At 40.6% G+C, this 25701-nt stretch overlaps 1 protein-coding gene across 1 annotated transcript in view; it reads left to right on the top strand.

The window, feature by feature from the left end:
* znf318 (zinc finger protein 318) overlaps window positions 1-23940 on the top strand; it is a 75346-nt gene extending 51406 nt beyond the window's left edge. The window contains exons 3-8 of the mRNA XM_080193096.1: window positions 12720-12819; window positions 13673-13944; window positions 14432-14623; window positions 16076-16175; window positions 16934-17052; window positions 19700-23940. Of these exons, the coding sequence (XP_080049222.1) occupies window positions 12720-12819; window positions 13673-13944; window positions 14432-14623; window positions 16076-16175; window positions 16934-17052; window positions 19700-22855 (3939 nt within the window). The 3' untranslated portion in view covers window positions 22856-23940. The remainder of the gene's footprint in view (window positions 1-12719; window positions 12820-13672; window positions 13945-14431; window positions 14624-16075; window positions 16176-16933; window positions 17053-19699) is intronic.
* Window positions 23941-25701: the final 1761 nt, after the last annotated feature.

Raw genomic sequence — 25701 nt, 5'->3', positions numbered from 1 at the left:
GGTGGACAGAATGGTGAAGGAGGCATTCGGCATGCTTGATTTCACCGGTTAGAACATTGAATACAGGAGTTGGAATGTCTTGTTGAAGTTGTACAAGACATTGGTAAAGCTGCACTTGTAATACTGTGTACAGTTCTGGTCACCATATTATACAAATGATATTATTAAACTAGATAGAGTGCAGAAAAGATCTAGTCGGATTTTACCGGGACTTGATGGATTGAGTTATAAGGAGAGGCTGAATAGATTGGGACTTCTTTCTCTGGAGCTTAGAAGGCTTAAGGGTGATCTTATAGAGGTCTATAAAATAATGCAGGGTGCAGATCAGCTAGATAGTCAGTATCTTTTCCCAAAACTAGGGGAGTCTAAAACTATAGAGCATAGGTTTAAGTTGAGAGGGAAGAGATACAAAAGGATCCAGAGGTAATTTTTTCACACAGAGGGTGGTTAAGTATTTGAATAAGCTGTCAGAGGTAGTAGGAGAGGTGATAGGGTGTTGTCTTTTAAAAAGCATTTAGATAGTTACATGGGTACGATGGGTATAGAGGGAAATGGGCCAAATGCAGGCATTTGGGATTAGCTTAGGGGTTTAAAACAAAACGTCGGCATGGACAAGCTGGGCCAAAGGGCCTGTTTGCATGCTGTAAACTTCTATAACTCTGACTCTAGGTCTGTAATGAAAAGTGTCAGTTGTAGTGACCATGAATATTACTGGCTGTTGTAATAACCCATCTGGTTCACTAATATCCCTTTTCAGGCATGGATTTGGTTTATGATCAGATTCTGGGATCGTTACAGCAATTAGGAAGTTAGCAGATGTAACAAACAAACATAGAAAATAGGAGCAGACATGTATGATTTGGCCTTTTGAGCCTGCTGTGCCATTGAACATGATCATGGCTGACCCTCTGTCTCATCCTATTTTCCAGTGCACTTCTCTGACCCTATGACTTCTTTAGAGTCCAGAAATGTATCTATTTCCTTCTTAAATATATTCAGTGATTTGGCTTCCATGGCCTTCTGTGAGAGAGAGTTCCACAGGTTCGCTCCCCTTTTGAGTGTAGGCATTTCTCCTCATCTCAGTTGTAATTGGCCTACCCAATATCCTGAGACTGTGATCCTTTTTCTAGAACACCCCACCACCACCCAGGCAGATTAAACATCACCCCTGTAGCAAGTCTGTCCAGCACTGCCAAAAGTTTATACATTTCAATGAGATCCCATTGCATTCTTTTAAATTTCCAGTGAATACAGGCCCAGTGGACCCAATCTTTCCTCATAAATGCAACTGGCCATTTCAGGAATCAATAAGGTGAATCTTTGCTGCACTCCCTCTATGACAAGTATATGCTTTCTTAGATAAGACCAAAACTACACATAATACTCCAGGTGTGTTCTCACTAAGGCCCTGCACAGTAGGAGAAAGACACCTTTGCTCCTCTTGCAATGAAGATCAACGTACTATTTGCCTTACTGTACAGTATCTACACACTTTCATTGACTGGTGTACGAAGACACCTAGGTTCCTTTCTATGTCAACATTTTCCAACCTATCACCATTTAAATAATTCTCTGCCATTCTGCTTCTCCTTCTGAAGTGGATAACTTCACATTTATTTTTATTCTTTCATGGGACATGGGCATCACTGCCTGATCAGCATTTATTGCGCATCCCTGGTTGCCTGAGGGCATTTGAGAGTCAACCTCATTGTTCCGGAGGAGCAGCTAGAGAGGTGATTCAAGTGAGGAGAGCTAGTAGGTAAGAGGGATTTTTAACTTACTTTTTTTCAGAGTTTTTTTTAAGGCAGCCCAAAGTGTAAAATTAGAAGTAGGCCCCAGTGAGACCTGGGAAGTTTTTTTTTTGCCCAATAAATTTGAACCGGGAGGAAACCCAAGACACTGCACGTGTGGCGTCTCCCACCCTCCCCCCTCGTCTAACCTATAAAAAAAGTCTTGGAGTGAGAGCAGGTAAGCTTTCTTCTTTCTTTTTTTTCGTTTCTTCTTCTAACCTAACAGGGGTGAGGGAATATCAGGCAAGATCTTTCTTTTTATCAGCAAGTTATCTAGAGGGAATGGCAGGAGAGGCAGTGCAACGTTATTCCTGCAGAATGTTTGAGGTGAGGGATTCTGTCAGTGTCCCTGCTGATTTCACCTGTGGGAAGGGCACCCATCTCCAGCTCCTCATAAACTGCGTAAGGGAACTGGAGCTGGATGAACTCCAGATCATTCGGGAGGCAGAGGTGATTATAGATAAAAGCTTCATGGATTTATATACTCCGAAGAATGAACATAGATGGGTGACGGTGAGAGGGGCTGGGAGGAAGCAGCCGGTGCAGGGAGCCCCTGTGGTCGTTCCCCTCAGCAACAAGTATACCGTGTTGGATACTGTGGAGGGGGACGACCTAGCAGTGGTAAGCCAGGGTGACCGGATCTCCAGCATTGAGTCCATCCCTGTGCCTCAGAAGGGAAGGGGGGAGAGCAGGAGATCACTAGTTATTGGAGATGCGATGGTTAGAGGGACAGATAGGAGGTTCTGCGGCAGCAAGAGATTCACGGATGGTATGTTGCCTCCTGGCTGCAAAGGTCCGTGATGTCTCAGACTGTGTTCTCAGGATCCTTAAGGGGGAGAGGGATCAGCCGCAGGTTGTGGTGCACAATGTAGGTAGGAGAAGGGATGGGGATTTAAAACAGGAATTTGGGGACCTAGGCTGGAAGCTGAGAGCTAGGATAAAGCATGTTGTTATCTCTAGTCTTGCCGGTGCCACATGCTAGTGAGTTGAGGAACAGGGAGAGAGTGCAGATTAACATGTGACACTAGGGATAGTGTAGGAGAGAGGGTTTCATTTACATGGATAATTGGAGCACATTCTGGGGAAGATGGGACCTGTACAAACAGGACGGTTTGCACCTGAATCAGAGGGGCACCAATATCCTGGGAGAGAAATTTGCTCTGGCTTAGTGCTTTAACAAAGGTGTCAAGGGGATGAGAAAACGAGCTGTCGTCCAGAAGCTAGTGTTGAGGGTGGTGAGATACTGAGGAAGGTACCAAGGTCGCAGGAGTTACAGGCAGACAGGATGGTGGATTGAAGTGTATCTACTTCAACGCAAGGAGCATCAGGAATAAGGAAGGTGAACTTGGAGCGTGGATTGGTACTTGGGACTATGATGTTGTGGCCATTACAGAGACATGGTTAGAACAGGGACAAGAATGGGTGTTGGCAGTTCTGGGATATAGGTGTTTCAGTCAGAGTAGGGAAGGCGGTAAAAGAGATGGAGGAGCAGCATTGTTAATCAAGGATAGTTTAACGGCTGCCGAAAGGCATTTCGAGGGGGATCTGCCTACTGAGGTAATATGGGCTGAAGTTAGAAATAGGAAAGGATTGGTCACGTTGTTAGGAGTTTTCTATAGGCCCCCAAATAGTAATAGAGATGTGGAGGAGAAAATGGCAAAACAGATTATGGATAGGTGTGGAGGTCACAGGATAGTTATCTACCATGGGTGACTTTAACTTTCCAAATATTGATTGGAACATTTATAGGCCGAATAGTTCGGATGGGACACTTTTTATACAGTGTGTGCAGGAGAGTTTCCTGACACAATATGTGGATAAGCTGACAAGAGGTGGGGCCACGTTGGATTTGGTACTGGATAATGAACCGGGCCAAGTGTTAGATTTGTTTGTGGGAGAACACTTTGGAGATAGTGACCACAATTCAGTGTCTTTCATTATTGCAGTGGAGAGGGATAGGGTCACACAGCAGGGTAAGGTTTATAATTGGGGCAGGGGTAATTATGATGTGATTAGGCAAGAATTAGGGAGCATAAGATGGGAATGGAAACTGTCCGGTAAAGACATAAACGAAAAGTGGGGCTTGTTCAAGGAACAAATACTGCATGTCTTTGATAGGTATGCCCCTGTCAGGCAGGGAGGAAATGGCCGAATGAGGGAACCATGGTTTACAAAGGAGGTTGAATATCTTGTCAAGAGGGAAAAGGAACCGTATGTAAGGATGAGAAAACAAGGTTCAGTTGGGTTGCTTGAGGGTTACAAAGTAGCAAGGAATGAGTTTAAAACAAAAGGGCTTAGGAGAGCTAGAAGGGGGCATGAGAAGTCCTTGGCTGGTCAGATCAGGGAAAACCTCAAGGCTTTTTACCCTTATGTGAGAAATAAAAGAATGACCAGGGTGAGGTTAGGGCCAGTCAAGGATAGTAGTGGGAACTTGTGCATGGAGTCGGAAGAGATGGGTGAGGCATTGAATGAATACGTTTCTTCAGTGTTCGCTAAGGAGAGGGACCATGTTTTTGAGGATGTGTGTGATACAGGCTGATAGGATGGAGGAGGTAGATGTTCTGAGAGAAGATGTATTCGCAATTTTGAAAAACCTGAGGATTGATAAGTCCCCTGGGCCAGATGGGATATATCCTAGGATGCTTCGGGAGGCAGGGGATGAGATTGCGGAGCCTTTAGCTTTGATTTTTGGGTCCTCACTGTCCACAGTGATTGTGCCAGAGGACTGGAGAGTGGTGAAAGTTGTTCCTCTCTTCAAGAAAGGAAATAGGAATGACCCTGGTAATTATTGGCCAATTAGCCTTACTTTGGTCGGTAAGTTAATGGAAAAGGCCCTGAGGGATAGGGTTTGTGACCATTTGGAAAGATGCAGCTTAATCCAGGAAAGTCAGCATGGATTCTTGAGAGTAAGTCTTGCCTCACATATTTGATTGAATTCTTTGAGGAGGTAACTAAGTGTGTAGATGAAGGTAGAGCAGTTGATGTCATATACATAGTTTTAATAAGGTGTTTGATAAGGTTCCCTATGGTATGCTCATGAAGAAAGTAAGGAGATGTGGGATAGAGGGAAATTTGGCCGATTGGATAAGTAACTGGCTGTGTCATAGAAGACAGAGGGTAGTGGCGGAGGGAAAATTTTCAGAAAGGCCAGTTACCAGCGGTGTACCACAGGGGTCAGTGCTGGGTCCTCTGCTATTTGTGATTTTTATCAATGACTTGGAAGAGGGGGCTGAAGGGTGGGTTAGTTGCTGATGACACCAGGATTGGTGGAGTAGTGGATGAGATGGAGGGCTCTTGCATGCTGCAAAGAGACATTGATAGGCTGCAGAGCTGGGCCGAAAAGTGGCAGATGGAGTTTAACCCTGATAAGTGATTCATTTTGGTAGGTCAAACTTGAATGCGGATTACAGGGTCAACGGCAGGGTTCTGAGGAATGTGGAGGAACAGAGAGATCTTGGGGTTCATATCCACAGATCTATGAGGGTTGCCACTCAAGTGGATAGAGCCGTGAAGAATGCTTATAGTATGCTAGCGTTTATTAACAGGGGGTTTGAGATTAAGAGCCGTGGGGTTATGCTGCAACTATACCGGACCTTGGTGAGACCACATTTGGAAATTGTGTGCAATTCTGATCACCTCACTATAAGAACGGTGTGGAAGCATTGGAGAGAGTGCAGGGGAGATTTACCAGGATGCTGCCTGGTTTGGAGGGTAGGTCTTATGAGGAAAGGTTGAGGAAGTTGGGGCTTTTCTCGTTGGAGCGGAGGAAGATGAGAGGCGACTTAATAGAGGTTTATAAGATGATGAGGGGGATAGATAGTCTCTGAACACCCATTCTATTTCCTCGGATGGATGTAGTTGTTACTAAGGGCATAACTATAAGGTTCATGGTGCGAGATATCAGAGGGATGTCTGAGGTAGGTTCTTTACTCAAAGAGTGGTTAGGTTGTGGAATGCACTGCCTGCTGTAATAGTGGTGTCAGACACTTTAGGAACTTTCAAGCAGTTATTGAATAGGCACATGGAGCACACCAGAATGATAGGGAGTGGGATAGCTTGATCTCGGGATTGGACATAGCTTGGCACAACATTAAGGGCCAAAGGGCCTGTACTGTTCTGTAATGTTCTATGTAACACACTGCTGTTGCTTTGGAGTCACATATAGGCGAGACAGGGTAAGGATGACAGGTTTCCTTTCCTGAGGGACATTAGTGAACCACATATCGACTGTAATTTCATGATCTTCAGTAGATTCTTAATTCCAAATAATTTTTCTTGATTGAATTCAAATTCCAGCGTCTGCCATGGCGGGATTTGAATCCGAGTCCCCAGAACATCAGCTGAGTTTCTAGATTAATAGTCTATGATAATACCACTTGGCCATCACCTTCCCCACAACCATGTCATACTGCAAGAAAGAAGGGATAGAGAAAACTGGTCACCACAGGCCAGTAAGACAGGAGTTACCTGGAACTTTTTAAAAAATCATTTATGGGATGTAGCTAGGGCAGCATTTATTGCCCATCCCTAATTGCTCATGAGATAGTGGTGGTGAGCTGCAGACCCTAATGCTGGAATCTGTTCGACTGAGTCACCATGTCTTTTGTCTTTATGAAACAAAAATTGTGGTTGAGGAATCTATTTGACGTTATTGAGTATAGGATTAGCAGATAAAGGGAAACCAGTGGATATAGGGATGACTAGGTTGGGGTAGATATGAGCATTGTTGGTTAAGTGACAAAAAGCAACTGAAATAAATGTTGGGTTCCTCATCATAAACAATAAATTTATGTAACAAACTTTATTGGGGCGTCCTGGAAAACTTCTCGGCCTTTTGGCTAAGATCAACTATAGTATCGACATGCTGTGCTTGGTTGAAGTCGTTAGGTTACATTTCAGCTTCATTTGAAGCAATTTTTTTCAAGCGACATCTTGGTCTTTTGGCTAAGGTGCAAATAAGATCAAGCCTTGGAGGAGAAGAAGCAATGCCTATCCAATCAGCTTGGATCATATAGATCAAGCCCAAGACAGGAGGTGAGAGCCCTGTATTGTCAGCTTGGATTGGGAATGTCCCAACTTGTTGGGACTCTGAAGTGGATTTGCTTTGATTGGATTGAATTGGAATAAACTATATATAAAAAAATCTTTGTTCAGATGAAATTATATTAAGGTCTGCCAATCTATATTTGTTTACAAAAACAATAGTTGTAAAGCAGCCTGGTGAGACAGTATTGTTGTCATGACTGCATGCAAAGCCTTTATTTCATCCTTCCAGGAAATTTCAGATCATACAATATTATTGAGCTGTCATGAGTGGTTAGCAATGCTGCCTTACAGCACCAGGGACCCAGGTTGGATTGGAGTCTGCATGTTCTGCGCGGGTTTCCCCCCCACAACTCGAAAGATGTGCTGTTTAGGTGCATTGACCGTGCTAAATTCTCCCTCAGTGTACCCACACAGGCGCAGGGTGTGATGACTAGGGGATTTTCACAATAACTTCATTACAGTGTTAACACAAGCTACTTGCTACTAATCAGTAAACATGATGAGCATCTCTCTAATTGTACCAATTTCTCTTTTATTATCCCTCTGTTTAGCGATGTACAGTACATATTTAGAATTGTATTTCTTCCATTTGTGACCCAGGGTATAGTTTCCACCATTATCACAAGTACCTCTTTGTACCTGTAACACTAAAAAGTCCTAAGGTACTTCACTGTTAACTTATTGGCTTTTATTAACTTAAAGTTGACACTAAGTCATAATCACTTAGGCAGACAAATGACCAGAAACTTGATCAGAGATTTATGTTTTCAGGAGCATGTCAAGGGGAGGAAAGTATGGTCGAGGAGGGCTTAGAGAAGAAATTCTTGCAACTGATGGCATGGCCAGAATTGAAGGAGCACAGATTCCTGAAGGCTGGAATGAGACTATGGAGGAATTTGTAAAGAGGGTTGAGAATTTTAAAATCATGGTATGGCTGAACAGAGCAACATTGTAAGTCAGTCAGCAGAGGGGTGATGGATGAATGAGACTTGAAAGTTAGGAAACAGCCAGAATTTTAGATAGGTTCTACCCTCCATCAACTTGAGTTTCAGGCCAGCCATAATTTTTTAGATTCACAACAGGAGGAAGCGCCACAATCGTCGCCGGCCTTAATGGTGGGACGTTTTTTAAAAATCCTCTTAAAAAAATACCCTGCATGTAAAATGAGCTAATTTAGGTAAAACTTTGAAACTCATAGATTTCCTGAAACATTTTAAGAACATAAGAAATAGGAGCAGGAGTAGGCCATCTAGCCCTTCGAGCCTGCCCCGCCATTCAGTAAGATCATGGCTGATCTGTCGTGGCTCAGTTCCACATTCCCGCCCTCTCCCCATAACCCGTAATCCCCTCACTTATCAAAAACCCATCAACCTGCGTCTTAAAAATATTTAGCGAGGCAGCCTCCACCACTTCAACGGGCAGAGAATTCCAGAGATTCACCACCCTTGAGTGAAGAAGTTCCTCCTCAACTCCATTCTAAACCGCCCCCCCCTTTATCTTGAGGCTGTGCCCCCTAGTCCTACTGTCCTTTCTGAGCGGGAAGAGTCTCTCCACCTCTATCCTATCCATCCCTTTCATCATGTTATACGTCTCAATGAGATCTCCCCTCATTCTTCTAAACTCTAACGAGCACAAGCCTAGTTTATTCAGCCTCTCCTCATAGCTCAACCCCCTCAACTCCGGCATCAGCCTAGTAAACCTCCTCTGCACTCCCTCCATGGCCAAAATATCCTTGCGTAAGTGCGGCGACCAAAACTGCACACAGTACTCCAGCTGCAGCCTCACCAATGCCCTATACAGCTGCAGCAAGACCTCCCTACTTTTATATTCAATCCCCCTCACTATGAAGGCCAGCATCCCATTCGCCTTCCTGACCACCTGCTGCACCTGCAGGCTGGGTTTTTACAACTCATGCACAAGGACCCCGAGGTCCCTCTGCACCGTCGCCTGCTGCAGTTTTTCGCCCCGTAAGTAATAGTCCTTCCTACCATTATTCCAAATCAAGGGGCATGGGTATACAGCCAGAAAGCAGAATGGAGGTAGATAAGCCATGATTTTACAGAAAGGCAGAGAAAGCTTCAAGGGCCAAAAATTCATCCCTTTCTCCTATTTCTTACGTACACAGAGAATATGACAATTTTCATAGACAGCAGTTATAAAGGTGCCTGTGATGAAATTGTGCAAAAGAGTGGCTTTGTGTGTTTCAGGAGAATATTTTGAAGTTCAGTTTTTCCTACAGATGGTCAGTATGTCTGGAAGGAACACAGCTCACGTGCTGGGAAAGAATGATAATCATTCATTGCAACCTTGCAAGAGGTTAGGTAAAGTTCCCCGGGATCTCAGATTAGTGATCGACAGGGTCACATGTGGTGGTGGCTTGTATGCAGTCCTGGAAAGAAATTGGGAGTTTGGCTATTCTTGTTGAAATTAAAGAAAATTTTGCAGGCTTTTGGAAAGCTTTGAAAATTCCACAGCTGTCTACTCTTATTATAGCAAGTACATTTGTGATTACTAACTATATTTAGAGTTTTAAGTCAGAAAGAAGAATGTTGGCCATTTGGAACTAAGATAGTGATAACTTAGAAATTAGAGCTGTTTCTTTTCATGTTTAAAGGTTGTTCAACTTATTTTGTTAAAGTTATACTTAAACTGCGTTATGGATAAAAACAGGTTTTGATTACAGATCCCTAATTTGTCAGTAGAATTTGTCCTGCAGCTAAGCATCTCTTCCTCACATTTATGCCAAAGTAGAAAAATTGTTGAGGTCTAGTCTGGCTTCATAATGTACTCTCGGATTCTGGTTCAGTGCCAACATTCAACTTTTTAAAAACATGCTCTATGTAGAGGAGAACATAAAGAACTTAATATTGGGATAAAAGCAAAATACTGCAAATAAATTCTGGATAAATTCAGCAGGTCTGGTGGCATTTGTGTAGAGCAAAACAGACTTAATGATACAACTGTTCTTCAGAACTCATATTTTTAGGAACTTAAAACTGGGGCACGTGAGCTACAGTTTGAAATTTTAATATATACAACTGCAATTATAGAGAGAATTAACCTCAACAACTTTGTAAAATAGAGATAACTAATGGAGCTCAGAAATAAATTTAAAAGCTTGTTTCACATTAGTTTATTACTCAACCGCTTGCCAATCTGTCAAACAAGAGCAAAATCCCTATGCTAGAAATTTGAAAATTCTGGAAACACTCTGATCTGACAGCATCTATGGAGAGAGAGAAACTTTAATGAAACTGTGATGAAAGATCGCAGACCTGAAATACTAACTCTGCCAATCTGTCGTATCGTTTCAGTTCACTGAACCATTTGTAAAACATGAACCGACTCTTGTCAGAATTGGTAAGGCTTGGTTATAAAGACTGCTTGTGTGCTGACATGTACTATTGTGACAATGTAATCTGATCCTAACTCATTGACTGCGCCCCAAGTGACAATGTTTGACCCAAATTGTAGGAGGAGGGAACTGAGTGTAGGGTGTCGAAATTTGCTGATGACACCAAGATTGGGGGAAAGGCAAATTGTGCGGAGGGTGTGGAGAGTCTGCAGAAGGATCTAGATAGGCTGGGCGAATGGGCCAGGAAATGGCAAATGGAATTTAATGTTGGCAAGTGCGAGGTGGTCCACTTTGGTAGGAAGAATGGTAGGAAGGACTATTACTTACGTGGCGAAAAACTGCAGCAGGCGACGGTGCAGAGGGACCTCGGGGTCCTTGTGCATGAGTCGCAAAAACCCAGCTTGCAGGTGCAGCAGGTGGTCAGGAAGGCTAATGGGATGCTGGCCTTCATAGCGAGGGGATTGAATATAAAAGTAGGGAGGTCTTGCTGCAGCTGTATAGGGCATTGGTGAGGCCGCAGCTGGAGTACTGTGTGCAGTTTTGGGCGCCGCACCTGCGCAAGGATATTTTGGCCTTGGAGGGAGTGCAGAGGAGGTTTACTAGGCTGATACCGGAGTTGAGGGGATTGAGCTATGAGGAGAGGCTGAATAAACTAGGCTTGTACTCGTTAGAGTTTAGAAGAATGAGGGGAGATCTCATTGAGACATATAAGATGATGAATGGGATGGATAGGATAGAGGTGGAGAGACTCTTCCTGCTCAAAAAAGACAGTAGGACTAGGGGGCACAGCCTCAAGATAAAGGGGAGGCGGTTTAGAACGGAGTTGTGGAGGAACTTCTTCACTCAAAGGGTGGCGAATCTCTGGAATTCTCTGCCCGCTGAAGTGGTGGAGGCTGCCTCGCTAAATATTTTTAAGAAGCTGGTTGATGGGTTCTTGATAAGAGAGGGGATTAAGGGTTATGGGGAGAGGGCGGGAAAGTGGAACTGAGCCACGACAGATCAGCCATGATCTTATTGAATGGCGGGGCAGGCTCGAAGGGCTAGATGGCCTACTCCTGCTCCTATTTCTTATGTTCTTATAAATGAAGCAAAGTTCACACCTGGTTCTAAAGGTCATGTTTCAAGTGAGGGAGGCAGGCCTTATGTAAAAGTTTACACAATATACGAAGAATGTTTAAAAACAACCACCTGTAAGTTGGCAAAAAAGAAAGTAACTTAGTTTGAAGACCCTGCTGAAAATACAAACAGAAATAAGGAAGTTTGGTAACTTATAGAACTAAATTTTCCCCAATATTTCATTTTTTTCAATTTGTAGTTTCAGAATTTTTTAAATCATCTTGTCATTGAAATATTTACTTAGCAGTTAATTGATAGTACAGAACTTAAATATTGTTGAGTAGAAAAACATGCCAAAATTTTTTGTCTTTCACTCATTAAGACAAATGCAAAAATGCCAATCACAATAATTTATACTACAGGAGAGAAGGAATTCTGATTGGCATTTTTTGAGATGGAACAGTCTAACATGCTCTCTTTAAGAAGTCAATGAATGGATTCTCCACCACTGTTTTCCACAAACTGATCTTTTTCTGTCAACATAAACTTTGGGATGCCAAATAATTCCATGTGCTATAAGCTTAGCTTTATCAGCAATCTCATAAATAGTACCCTAGCTATTTGCTCACATTGCTGGCTTGATGCCGAAATAAAGCTCATCAAAGATATTCTGCTGGACAGTGGATATTCTGATCAGCTTATTGTTGGATATTATGTAAACTCGGAAACTGGGATGGTAATGCAGGAGAGAAATGAAAACTTTTTTCAGAAGGTTGTGCGACTTTGGGACTGTGTCTCAGAAGAAACGGGGTCACTGAATATTTTTAAGGCTCTTATAGATTCTTGTTAGGCAAGGGAATCAAAGGTTATCATGGAAAGGGGAGAATGTGAAACTCAAAACATGAACCGATCAGCCATTATCTTAATGAATGGTGAAGCAGGTTTGGGGGGCTGATTGATCTACTTCTGCCCCTATCTTGTATGTTCATATGTTCATACATACTGATTGAAAACATATGTCATACATACGATTAAAACACAAGATGATGGTCGTTGGAATGTGAAGATTGCTTTCCTGATGAATTGCTCATTGATATCATCAGAAAAGTGATGAGCAGAGCATGATTCTGAGCACACTGGATCAGGTGAGATCAGTACTGAAAAATAAACTTTGTGACACAGATTGAGCCATTAGGCCTCTACTATATATGTTGTACTGCCATAGACAATGTTTGTGTGTGTATATCTTTTCTGTTCTCTTTCTTTCTTGCACCCTCTGTCTTTCTCATCATCTTTATTGCACAATTAGCCTTGCTTTCAATGCTAGACCCAAAAGTGAGAGTTCTCCCAGTTTGTTTCTCTCAGTAAATAGTTACTTAGCCTGTGGTTTAGTGACTGTGTGCTTGGTGAGTTAGGTGGTATGCTCTATATGGTTATAGTGTAAAGTGAACGTCACATTGGTTTAATTCCAGGTTTTGGAAGAGAAAGGGAAGCTCCTGAAAGAGAAAGAAGCTCGGCAGAAACGTCTGGATTATCTTGCAAATGAGCTACAGAAGCTTCGAAAGCAACAAGGTAGAAATTGGCATGGGCCTGCCTCCTTCGACTCTGTGCTAAACTGTTCTGCATGTTTTATACAGAAGTTGCTACAAATGTTTATTTCTGTCATCCTTTTATTGACCAGCTGCTTTAAAATAGCCACCTTGTCCTTTAAATCCTTATTCCATAAAATAATAGTGGTTAGTCATACTGTTCCTTGCTGTATATGTTCGGCCATCATTTTTGCTTTATTGTGGGATTTGTTTACTTTGTAGTGTATTTAAAAAAAAACCTTTTTTTTCATTTTTGTGTACTGAAATGTCAGTAGTAGCCACTTTGCAGGCTACTGTGTTGAGTTTTGTACTTAGGAAGATGAGCTAACTGTTGCATACTGTACTATGAACACATCATTGTAACAAGGTAAGAATCACTATGAACATTGGTTTATTGCCAAGATTTTTATGTTGAAGCAGTGGGGAAACAGGGGAGGAAAACAACAACCAAAAGACATCTGGCTGGGGTATTGACTAAGTGGAGTCTATACTGCCAATCAACAGAGGTGGAAGGGAACCTCTTCAAATGCTGAGGACAGAGCCTCTTTAATGTAATAATTTCTGCTGTAGTTAACAAATGGGTGTTTCAGCCCCACCCCTCTAGGTGGAACTTGAACCCACAAACCACCTAGCCACAGAACACCAATCGTCTCTGAACTTGTACAGCAACTTCATTGACCTACACTCCCCTTGGTCAATGGAGAATGGAATAAGCTGAAAAACTTGGTGAATCCACTGTTATTAACTGGGGATATACTCAAGGGGTGTGCATTAAATGAGGTGATAAGTTTTGAAACTAAATCTTCACCTCTCCCTTCCACCTTAAATGTGCAAAGGAGAATTGCTAAGAAAGAAACGTCGTGAGAAAGATGGACACAAGGATCCTCTTCTTGTTGAAAATGGCAAGCTCCAGGAAGACATTGTGCGCCAGATGTCTTTAGTTCGCAAGCAGGTTGAGGAGACGATTAAAAAGCTATCTGAGCTGGAGAAAGTGGCTCAAATCTTGGGGGTGGTGATTCAAGATAAAAGTTTTAAATCGTCTGACAAACGGAAAGATGATATCTTGGAAAAAGTGCTGCTAAAAGAAGAAAAGTTGTCATCGTCAAAGGTAGTGACTTTTGAAACACTTATTCAAAAAGTACTTATCAAAATATGCTGAACAAGTTGGACCCGTACAAAGGACGTCATAATATAATCTTGGCCATATTTTGTCTTAATTGAAAAATTACATTTCTGTTTCCATTTTTATTTTGTTAATGGCTTTATCTCCTGCAGCAGCAGCAAACATTTCTGTTTATTTAGATGGGACAACTATTCCCAGCTCTTTTGACCCTAAATATAAAAATCATTCCAGCTTCCTCTTTCTCCCCCACTCAACCATTCCTGAAGCAGCTGTCTGCAGATCATGACAGTGATCCAGAACTGTTACATATTTAACACCCAACTTCAATTCCAACAGTTCAGATGGAAGGCCACATGGCACATTATTATTATATCATGACGGCCTTTTTAAGGGAGTTACCATGTGAATTTGGACTTGTTTGAAATTTGATTTGTGCTTTGGAATATGACTATCTCTGTGGGTCTTAATACAGGAGATTTCAACAAGAAAAGGATCTTTGGAGGAGTTGGATGCTAAAACAAAGAAGCTCCGTGCCAACCTTCCAGAATCTGGGGGTGTGTACGAATACTATGATGCAGGGAACCACTGGTGCAAAAATTGCAACACCATTTGTGGGACACTGTTTGACTTTTTCACTCACATGCATAACAAACGACATAGGCAGGTGCGTATATACACCGTTTTCTGTTAGTTGCACAAAAGTTTAATTTGAAAAGTCACACTTCATGTAGGCAACACAGTGGAAAATGTATCATGGGCAAGCTATAATTTGTTTGGAAATTGAATTAAATAAAAGAAAAAGTAAAGCAGTTTAAAATAGAGAAGTTTTGAGTTTATTCTATTTGAGTCAAATCAGGAAAACTCTGGGAAGTACAAATAGTTGACCCCACCCATCCCAAATGCCAAATCATTAAAATTTCCTACCAAAACTGAAAAATCAACAAAAAGATTACAATCCTAGAAACTTCTCTAAAAATACTTTTTAAATTATTGATTGTTTAGAGAGATACAACAATTGTGAAAATGTAGGTATGATGCTGCAAAAAAATTTGAATGACAGTGATGGTTTAAAATCCAGGATCAACTTGGTTACAGTTATAACATTTGAAGTAACGAGAGAAGTTGAAGACCAGGGAAAGTCTTAGCTTTTAAATAACAATATTTGTGAGGTGATACTTCATTGTTTGGTAATGAGGGATGGGTCAAAAAAAATTCATGAAATGTCAAGGAAGAAGTAGCAGCAAAGGGAAGTCTTCAGTTTTGCAGAGAATGAAACTCCCAAAACTAAAGAGTCAAATGGGAAACATGTATTAGAATTTAATAAATGAAAAATCCTGAAAATGTTGTATAACTTCTGGAATTTATTACAACAACTCAACCTACATTTCTGCAGTATGCTGGCTTTTTAAACTTGAATTTTATACAATAAGTCAAGCTTTATATTTCAATTGTTCTTTTCTCACGTTGAAGGGGGAGAAACATAAATATCAAATTTATATCTGGTATTCAAAGGAAGAGAGATTTGTTGAATTTCAAAAAATGTTAAGTCTTGAAATTGCGGTTTGGAGGTTATGAACGGATGTTGTGTACCTGTGCTGTCCCTTTGTCTGTTTTAAAAGGTGTAATTTAAAATCCTTAACATGCAAAATTAGCTTGTGCCAAACTGCACATTTGCTGTCTCTACACAGAAACCTATTGTCCTGTATTTGGAACACTGGGCATGTCTCTTTGATTTTCAAAAATTGAAAACCAACTTGCAATTCGTTTCCAAATTCGCAATATCAGCTACAAACCTTTTCCAGTAGCTAATGCAATAAATGGAAGGTGGTATGAAACCCAGAGTTCAATATGTAGAATTCTGTAATACAGCTTTCTCTGTTTAAAGCAGTTTACAAAAAAAAGTTCATCTTTTCCTTGGTCCTTTCCATTCTGATCTGTTTTTATATTTTCCACAGCAAGTGCATCGATAAACTACAATGTGAAAAATGCATTTGATACACACCTGTAATGTATTGTTGTGTTGTAACGAGTAATTGTATTTCCTGGTATGTACTAGTTGTACTCTGTATAAATTAATGTACAAATCCACCATGTACCTCTGTCACTATGCAACTAGACACTGGATCCTTATGATCGACCATGGACAGCAAAGATGTCAAGTGAAGACAAAAATGCTTCTGTTAAACGAACTGATAAAATAACACTGCCAGCAAAAGGTGAGTTTGTGTTTTATTTCGTTTTGCCAACTATCCTGACTGCTTTACTATAGTTAGCTGCTTTATGGAAAGAGGAGTTGGAGAATTGAACTCAGTTTGGAATTCAGCTACATATTTGTGCCTAGTTACTTTTCATGTTCTTCATACAGTGAAGTAGGATAGGTACTTGTGCTTGGCCAGTGGGGGACGAGATCCTGATATAATTCTTCAGTATTTCCCTTTAATCTCTACCTCAGTTCTTGTTCAAAATTCCAGTTGTTGCATGGTTCTACGTAAGGGAACCATCTGTCATAAGGCAGGTTAGTTTGGGTAATAATCAGAGTTGATCTACAAATATTGAAACTGTACACATGCAGAGATTGTTGCAATTGGCTTCAGCACCTTATTGACTCGGTGGGAAAAGACCTGATCGCTATATAATGCACATCTGAAGATACAAATGAGGATGAGACTAGGTTCGTTGCCCAATAGATCAATTAATCCTCTTCATTGGTGTTCAACTTGGCCGTGGTCTCAACAAACCATGAATGACTATAACACATGGTCTAACACTTCATTGCCATTTGGGAAAAGGGGATTGTCAACCTGCCGAAGGGCTCTAATCAGGGTGGCATCTTGTAGATATGTATAGCTTGGAATACAGCACCACCAACTAAATATATTAAAAATCTGGGGATTGTGTTCTTGTGACATACAATAGATGAATTATTTTCTGTATTTCATCTAATCTCCTGACTGTATACTTGTCCTTGCCTCAGGTTCAGAATTTCTGATGCCAGTCACAGGATTTTACTGCCAGCTCTGTGAAGAGTTCTATGGAGATCAGATCTGTGCTGAAGATCATGTCAAATCACGTGGTCACAATGATAAGTATAAGGTTAGGAAGAAAACAGATTATAAAGCATTTCCAGAATGGAGATAGCAACGTGGGGACATAGTACACTAGTTATGTGTTCTTTCTATCTAAAGCACATACTCTTTAAGGCATATATGCACTGTATGGCACACACAAATGTTTCATACTTTCCATGTTGTAATTCCTACATTACAACAGTAGCCACACTTCTAATACACTAACATTAAAGTTCTTTGGGACATCCTGAGATTGTGAAAGGTGCTATAAAAATGCAAGTTTGTTTTAATTGAGTTTATTTTTCAAAATATCTTTTTGCAGATATGATGCAAGAAGGACAAGCACTTGCATTTTCTATGAAGCATCTCATTTCCATTTGATGGAAATTATTTATGAAGCTTTTAGGGGATGCCAATACCTGTGTTCAAAATACACAGTGATTGGAGAGAACAGCTTTGATGCCATTCCCAACTATCAGAGCTATTCTGTTTTCTAACGCAAATGGATTTGGTGTTGGACAAGTTTCAATATCCAACAATACATGGTGAAGTATTCCTCAATCATTGTTATAATACTTTTTAAGTGGAAATAAAACTCCATGGAAGGAAAAAATGGCTATTTTTGACCAGTCTTGACTTTATGGACCAACTAATATAAAAACAATTCAACTGCAGCTCACACATGTCTAAGCAGGGCTTTTTGTGTTTCTTCTTGACTTTACTGCAGTATGAGTACAAATAAGATCAAAATAAAATTTAGTGGTGTTCCCATTTAGTCGGTTTTTAAGGACCAGAAATGAATTAATGACCCATGATAATTAATTGCAAAATAAAATGGTGTAACATAACACTATTTATGAGTAGTGATATTTTTCTGTCTTCCTACTCAATACTGTAAACCTGAAATGACAAAATAATTGAAGCATGGTCTTTGGGTAATGTCAGCAGTAACTGAAACGCCCACTGCCCTTTGTGCAGAACAATTGTGTAAGATGGGAACTTGAATTCTTCAATTTGATTTTATTCACAAGTATATTAGAAGTTTCTTTCCTACCATGCCAGTTAAAGTGTAATTTTTAATGACTCAGATACCACATGGAGTAATACAGCTACTGAAGATAATATTTCTGGATGTGCAAAAGTTCAGGAAGGCCTGATGCTGCTGCTTATTGTCGCAGAGTGTAGTGCTTTGGATGTGCTTTGTTTGCCTCGATTGTATGTTTAATTTCAGCATGGAGTATCATTGAGGCTTGGTGTCTAATGTACTGTGCAATTGTATTTTTTCTTAAAAAGAACTTGTAAAGTGTTTTGCCCATGTAATCCAAAGCCATCCACTCTGCACATATGTGTGGTGTGTGTGCGTGTGTGTTTACACGTGTATACATGTGTGTGCACCATGATGCTAGCTCCATGAAACTTTGCATATTAATGTCAAATTGCATTTCTTTCACCCAACTAAGCACAAATTTGACTGCTAGATCTCCAGTCAGTTCTAGAAGAAAGACAAAGCTGCTGTAAAATTTCAGTATAGGCCTGATCATTGAAAGCTCGATGGTGTCAGACTCACCTGTACAAACCAAAAGGTGCTGTATTTATCATACTCCAGATCTTAGTTGAAATAGGCTGGATTTGCCTTGGGTGTGATTTTTCTTTTTGACCCCTTTGTTCCCATTCACAGGGCCCACTGATATTCAGATGAAAACTCTGAAGTAAAAAGTGGTATTTTGCTGGGAGGTTTCAGTTGCGTATGGAGTCCTATCACAGTACATCTTTTCCCCAAGGAAAAGGTGTCTCTGCATACCATGTCCTAGTTTGAAAGGGATGAGGGGGAAAAGGGGATTTTGAAGTCGATTTACTGAAAACCAGTTTTAATGCTGTCTTATCCAATGCTACCTGGTATCTTTATGTTTTTCCCCATGCTCAGCATCTATCTTCTTTCCTGCTTCATGTATCGTTCTCTTTCCTTCCCCCTTTTTTACTTATCATCCTGATACTACACTTTGATTCTTAAATGACCTATGCTGAGCCTGTATCCTTATAAATTGCTTCATGCTTTGCATATGTTCTTTCAGTTCCCATGGTGAGCCTGTACATCCCAAATCCACTTGAACGGAAATGGAGAGAAATCAATACCTTAAGTTCCCTTTCAAATCATGTACCATGCTGCTTTGGGAAGTAGATTACTTCTTCATTGCTGGGTCAAAATACTGAAACTGCTTCCTTTAACAGCATAAGAAGAGTACCATCACCACAGAAACTGCACTTGACCAAGATTGCTCACCCCATCTTCTTGAGGGTTCCTTTAATGAGTTAATTATTCATTCTGTCACCATCATTGTCTCTTCATATGACTGATCTGTGATCTTTGCTCATGCATTTGTTGTGTTTTGAGATGTGAAAGGGTTGTTCAGATGTTCTAGAAAATACCGACAATATATTGGAAGATTGTTTGGGATCGGGGGGGGAGGTGTGGTGTTAAAAACTCCCCAAAGAATAAACTATTTTACTTCCTTTAGTCAAGGAGAAGAATTATTGCACAGAACAACTGACGTTTTGTTGAGTTTTTAAGTATGGGTTGTTTGAGACGTAAGTAAACTTTTCTTTGTTTTAAAACTGTAAATGGTGTATATTTTCCAAGAATTACAGCTTTTCTTTCTGTATTATTTTCATAGGAATACTTAAATGTGAATCCTGTCTATGAACAGCGAAGAAACTTAGATCGCCAGGCTGGCTTAGTAGTGATTTCTGAGACAGAGCGTCGACGTCAGGCAAGCCTGAAAAGGAAAATAGATGATGAGAAAGCAGTTCAGAAACAGAAGAGGCTGGAAGAAAGTGATGAGAGGAAGGCAAAGCTAATGCGATTGGATATGGAAGAGCGTGAGAGCGTCACTGAGCTGGAAGAGGAAAGAAGTGACCGTTCATCCTCCCACAAAATAGAGCTCAATAACAAGCCAGGCATAAAACTGATGCTGAAAAAGGATGAGGTTGAAGACAAGAAAGATGAGGAACAAGGTTCATCCTTTGGCAAATTTAGCTGGAAGAAACCTGACAAAGAGGAGGAGAAAAGCAGCACAGTGGGAGTCAAGGAAGAAAATAGTGAAGGTAGCAAGGAAAAAGATGATGGCAAGGGACAGGGAGGAAAATCTGCCTCCAAGACCATTGAAATTAAACTCTCGGGAAAAACTCTTATCGCTCACACCACCCCATGGGTACCATTCACTTCAGTAAGCACCACTACACAGGCAAAAATCCGGCCCAATCTTCCTGTGGCTAACATGCCACTGAGGAAGGCTAGTGGGTCATCTGTCAATAAACCAGCACCTTTGGACACATTCCTTTCCATTCGGTCTTCAGGGGCTTCCAACAAACCACTACCTGTAGTTAAGGCTGGAGTGTTGTTGCCTCCTGATGTGATCTCCAGGGCCTTTGGTGGAGAGGAAGTGACTTTGAAGGGAAGTGTTCTGGATGTACATCGAGAGCCAGATCGTTTGGCTGAAGAACCAGCTCCTGGAGTCTCTGCATGTGAGCAAACCATATTGGCTGTTCCAGTCCGCCCACCACCGCCACTTGTATCTCTCTCTGACTCCAGCAAGAAAACAGAGAAACCTAAAAGCTGCCTAGCTGCTGCTAATGCTAAAGATTTGTATGGTATTTACTACAGTAGCTCAGGCAAGGGTCCAGCTGATAGACTTGGCAGCAATGCCCAAGGTGCCAAATTGATGCCTGGTACACTGAAACCAGCAGCGGGGCAAGTCAAAAACGGGGATGGAAAATCTTCTGGAGAGCCTATCCCAGGTCAGAGCAACGAAACCGATACAGGTGAACAGTCTAAAAGCATGGACATACCAAATACTCAAGATATGGGGCCATGTGAAGACGATCGTTTAAGCACCTCTGTAGCAAAACTGCAAAATAAAAGTAGTGAAATAACTGCGCAACAAGGGAGCCCAGCTGAAAAATGGATGGTTGGCACTATAGAACAACCAGAAGAGGGTCATGGCAACTTAGGGTTCACCAATCCATCAGAAAAAGTTGAAGATGAAGAAGTGAATGCCTCTATTATACAAGCCACTATAGGACAACCACAGCAGTGTGATGATGTAACCACCAATTCAGACAAGGAGTCTAAGGATGTGGAATTGCATACCTCCAAATTAGATGACACTGTTGAACAGTCTCAACATTATGACATCTTCAACACAGTTGAACAAGTTCAGTACGTGGAAATTGATGCTGTGGTATCAGATAAACATTCAGAACATCGACAGTGTGATTTGAGTAGTTCAAATGCACTTCAGGTTAAGGGTGTAGAACGGGTTGATCCTATATGTGTTGACACAAATTTAAGTATCCTCACTGCAATGGAATTCAGCGATGTTGATAATCCCACGCTAGATAGTGCTGTGAATGATGACCTGAACATCTCCAATCAAGATGAACAGGTTAGAGATGAAGTTCATACATTGAACAGTAATGCAGAACAATACCTAGAACATCGCGATGCTGTTTTAATTTTTCCTACTGCAACAAAAGAAGTTGAGGATGTGGAAAAAGATGGTCATGTTTTAGATAGCACTGTAGATCAACCAGAACAGTGCGATACTGACTTAAAAACCTCTGAATCAGTGGATGAGGTTAAGGATGTGGAAGTAGATACCTCTGCCTTAGAAGACAATTTAGATCAGCCAGAACAGTGTGATACTGACTTAACCTCTGAACCAATGGATGAGGTTAAAGATGTTGAAGTGGATATCTCTGCCTTAGATAGTACAGTAGATCAGCTAGAACAATGTGATACTGACTTAATCTCTGAACCAGTGGATGAGGTTAAAGATGTTGAAGTGGATGTTGCTGCCATTGTCGATCAGCCAGAACAGTGTGATACTGAATTAAATGTCTTTGAACCAGTGGGTGAGGTTAAGGATATAAAAGTGGATGCTTTTATATCTGATAGCATTGCAAAACAGCAATATGAAGTTGGGTTCAGTATCAATCCAATGGATGAAATGGGAAGTGTAGAATTAAATAACCCAATATTAGATGGCATCATGCAGTATCAACAATTTGATGCAGTGAAGGCTGAAGAAATGGATGGCTATAAAGTAGATCAAATTGGAGATAATGAAATGAGCAATTCAGTACAGACTGACCTGTGTGATAATTATGTGATAAATGCACCTATCCCAGTTGAGGAAGAAATTAAACTGACTGGCACTTTGCAAATTAAATCTTGTGGTGGTGAGGGGATTACCCATTTTACAGAGCAGCCGGGTGCAGATGCTGAGCAGAGTATTCCAAATCCTGCAGAACAGTGCAGGGAAATGAGCAGTTCACAACAAGCTCAGCAGCATGATAATAGTGAGATGAGTTTCCTGGTCACAGAGCAGGGTCAACATTATGGTGGGAGCAGCTTTCCTGAAGCGGAAGATCTGTCTGAGTGTAATAAAGTTAATATTTCAGATCAAACCAGGCATAATAATGATAGTCAGATTAGCACCCTCAACCCTGAAGTTCAGACAGCAGATGGTGTAGAAAAGACCTTAGAGCAACTTCCAGTGCTTCAAAATGTTAATGTGAGCACACCAGAAATGGCACAGAAGGAAAGTAAACCACAGCTAACAGAAGCTGGTGGTAGAAGCAAGGCAGGCACTAGAGAGGAATGCAAGAGCACTGGTAATTCACGGACCTGCTCCAGACGAGCAGCACAAACTGGAAAGGGTGCTTTGGCCTCTCAGAATCCTGGTAAAAAAACAGAAAAACGTGAATCAGATGAATCTGCCAAGCAGCCACGTCGCCGAAGTGCAAGAAACCTTCGGTCAGCAAAGTAAAATTGGAAAGTAGCACTGACATAAGAGCAAAATAACTGCAAATATTGTATTCATTGAAGATAATGAGGCACACAAAACCATCTTTGTTCTGATCTGCAGAGTAGGCCTCAGCTTTGATTTCTACTCATTTCTGCCTTCCTAATTTTTAAAGAGGTTGTGATTTTCTTTTAGCAGAGGGGGTCGGGGGTTATTTTTCTTTTTAGGTATGCAAGCTGTAAAAGTTCCAGCAAAGGTTTCCAATCATTTTCTAAGTGCTCTGTAGCATTGTATTTTTTTTCTTTTTGCATGGTGCTGCATTATGTTGCAACGGGCACCTAGGGCACAGGCATTCCACTTCAAAAAAATCGATGTTTGATTAAGTGTGGGATATTTCTAAACTACTACTTAAGCTGCTTAAGAAGATAGAAGGCTTTGTGTTGCAACATTTGTAAACTGGGTTGGAGGAATATGTTTCCAATTTTTTTAAACAAACTGCTCTTCTGTAATTGGATGCTGTTATTGTACAGGCTAGAAGAAATCATCTTGTCATTTACGATAAAACATTAGATGTTTTTTAAGTAGTTTATAGTTCAATTCTGTTTTATTCCCAATATTGTGCATTAAACAGTGTTGTCAAGTCTGTGTGTCTGTCTTTTGTTCTCTTGTTTCACAATTCTGCAGTGTTGTTTCCGCTAATGGATTGACTTCACCAGTGTATCTTAGCATCCTGAGTGCGAAGTCAGTTGGTAAGACAGGACAAGAGCATGGACCCAAATTAAGATTTTCACTTTTTTTGTAAATGCTATGCTTTGTAATTTTACTAGTTTTTCCAGTAACTTTCTTCTGTTACGGTCAATAGAGCAATGCAGAACTGATGAAACGGAAACCAAGAAAGGAAGATACTGAACTCATTTCCCCTCTGAACAAAATATCACAGTATCATTGCATTGGCAATTTCTGTACAATTCTGTTTGAAACAGTAATGTTAAAAAAGAAACACCCTGTGAACTTGATGGACTGTAATCAAAAGTTGCTTGAATGATACTTATTTGCATAATTGCTATGTTAAAACGTTATAAATAAAACTACCCCATTCAGTTGTACAAGGATCTGTCTCGTCTTTGATCAGTTTACAGCTACAGAATGTTCTGGAATGGCTAGATAGAAGTTTGGCATATTTCAGAACCACAGAGCACCAATATTTTTGAATGTAATTGTTCCCATTGATTTAACGCAACTAGGTTGAGAGTTATGGAGAAAAATGTGAAAAATCAGTAAAGGGTTCTTACTTGTACCTTCCGTGCAGAGCGTTACAATATTATCAAAGTAGAATTGTAAGTTTAGAATTCAGAAAACTTGCGATAGAATGAAAACTAAATTAGCTGGGATCATTGTCGGTGAATATATTTAAGTCATGGGTAGATAGGTTTCTGACAGACAATGGAATTAAGGGTTATGGGGAGAGGGCGGGAATGTGGAACTGATCCACTTCAGATCAGCCATGATCTTATTGAATGGCGGGGCAGGCTCGAAGGGCTAGATGGCCTACTCCTGCTCCTATTTCTTATGTTCTTAAGTATGTTCACTGTGCACGTGTGACGCCAATTTTAAAAGCAGAGATAACCATGGTTATTTTTTAATATCATGGTTCTCTTCCTTTATACATTTTAATTTCTTGGTTCTTCAGGGTTAGCCAGCATTGTTTTGTCTGGTTCTGCTCATAGAATGTCTTAAATCTATACTTATTATTTTTACCATCTTACTGTACTTTGCCAGCCTAAATCTCAGCAAGCAACATTTAAGATATAACTTGCCTTTGTGAAGAGCAAGATATCAATTCAAATGGCTTTGATCCTAAGGTTGTGCAATCAGGGTTAAATATTTGATTTTATCTGATTGAATAGTGATGTGATTTGTGTTTAAAGATCAGATCTTTCAAGGAAAACTGTTGACAATGCTTTGAGAAAAGGTAATTTGCAAAGGTTTTGTGGTATGGTGTGAGTAATGTATGTGCTAGAACCCAGTCCTGAAATCATCTTGAAATTAGCTAGGGCTTTCCTTTCTACAAGATCTAGTTTTGTCAGATGTCTTCTTTAGATACTCTTTTGGCTCTGTCATCTAATGTACTTTTAATACTTTTTCTTAGCATTTGGATGCAAAAGTCAAAATACTGCTTCTTTACTGATTCCTATGCAATTATTTTGTGAAATCAGTTTGAAAGTCCAAACCCATTGTGCATTGAGGAGAAAATAAACCATAAAATCTTCAGTAGAGATAAATGATAAGTGATTCCAAGGCTTGTTGGTTGTCAGCATGTAAAGATCAAACTGGGATAAGAGGTTGTAAGGCCCTTGGAGTGAGGAAGGTTTATTGACATGTAGGAAATTTGGGTGAAGCAGGGGAAGTCCTACGGGTTGAAAACACTTAAATTGAAAAATATTACATATTTTTGGAAAAAATACCCCCACTGTTAATTTCACACGAGGGCCATAGCTTGCTGTTTGAGGATATGTGGCTGGCTATGGATCTTGGATCAATGTGGGACATACAAGCTGAATTATTAATCCAGCCATTCAGAGTTCTTTGCACATCAAGCTGCAGAAGTATCTATGAAGTCATCCTTGGTATGTCCCTCCTAGTATAATCGGCTGACAAATCTTTAAAGTAAAATTAGGGTTACGTTTGTACCAAGAGGGATCCTGAATTGTGTAGTCCAACGTGATGTAATTATAGACTGGGACACAAGACAATGCAAAATAGTTGGGTGAAATCAGACAATTGAATGAAACAGATTACTAGACAACAGACATTATTGACTACTGGACTGCAAGTCGTACTGTCACCTTGCCTAACATTCAAACAATGGC

The sequence above is a fragment of the Carcharhinus amblyrhynchos genome, chromosome 7 (genome assembly GCF_965287045.1).
Source record: "Carcharhinus amblyrhynchos chromosome 7, sCarAmb.v2.hapA, whole genome shotgun sequence".
In the NCBI taxonomy this organism is placed as follows: Eukaryota; Metazoa; Chordata; class Chondrichthyes; order Carcharhiniformes; family Carcharhinidae; genus Carcharhinus; species Carcharhinus amblyrhynchos.
This window is presented reverse-complemented; position numbering and strand designations above follow the sequence as displayed.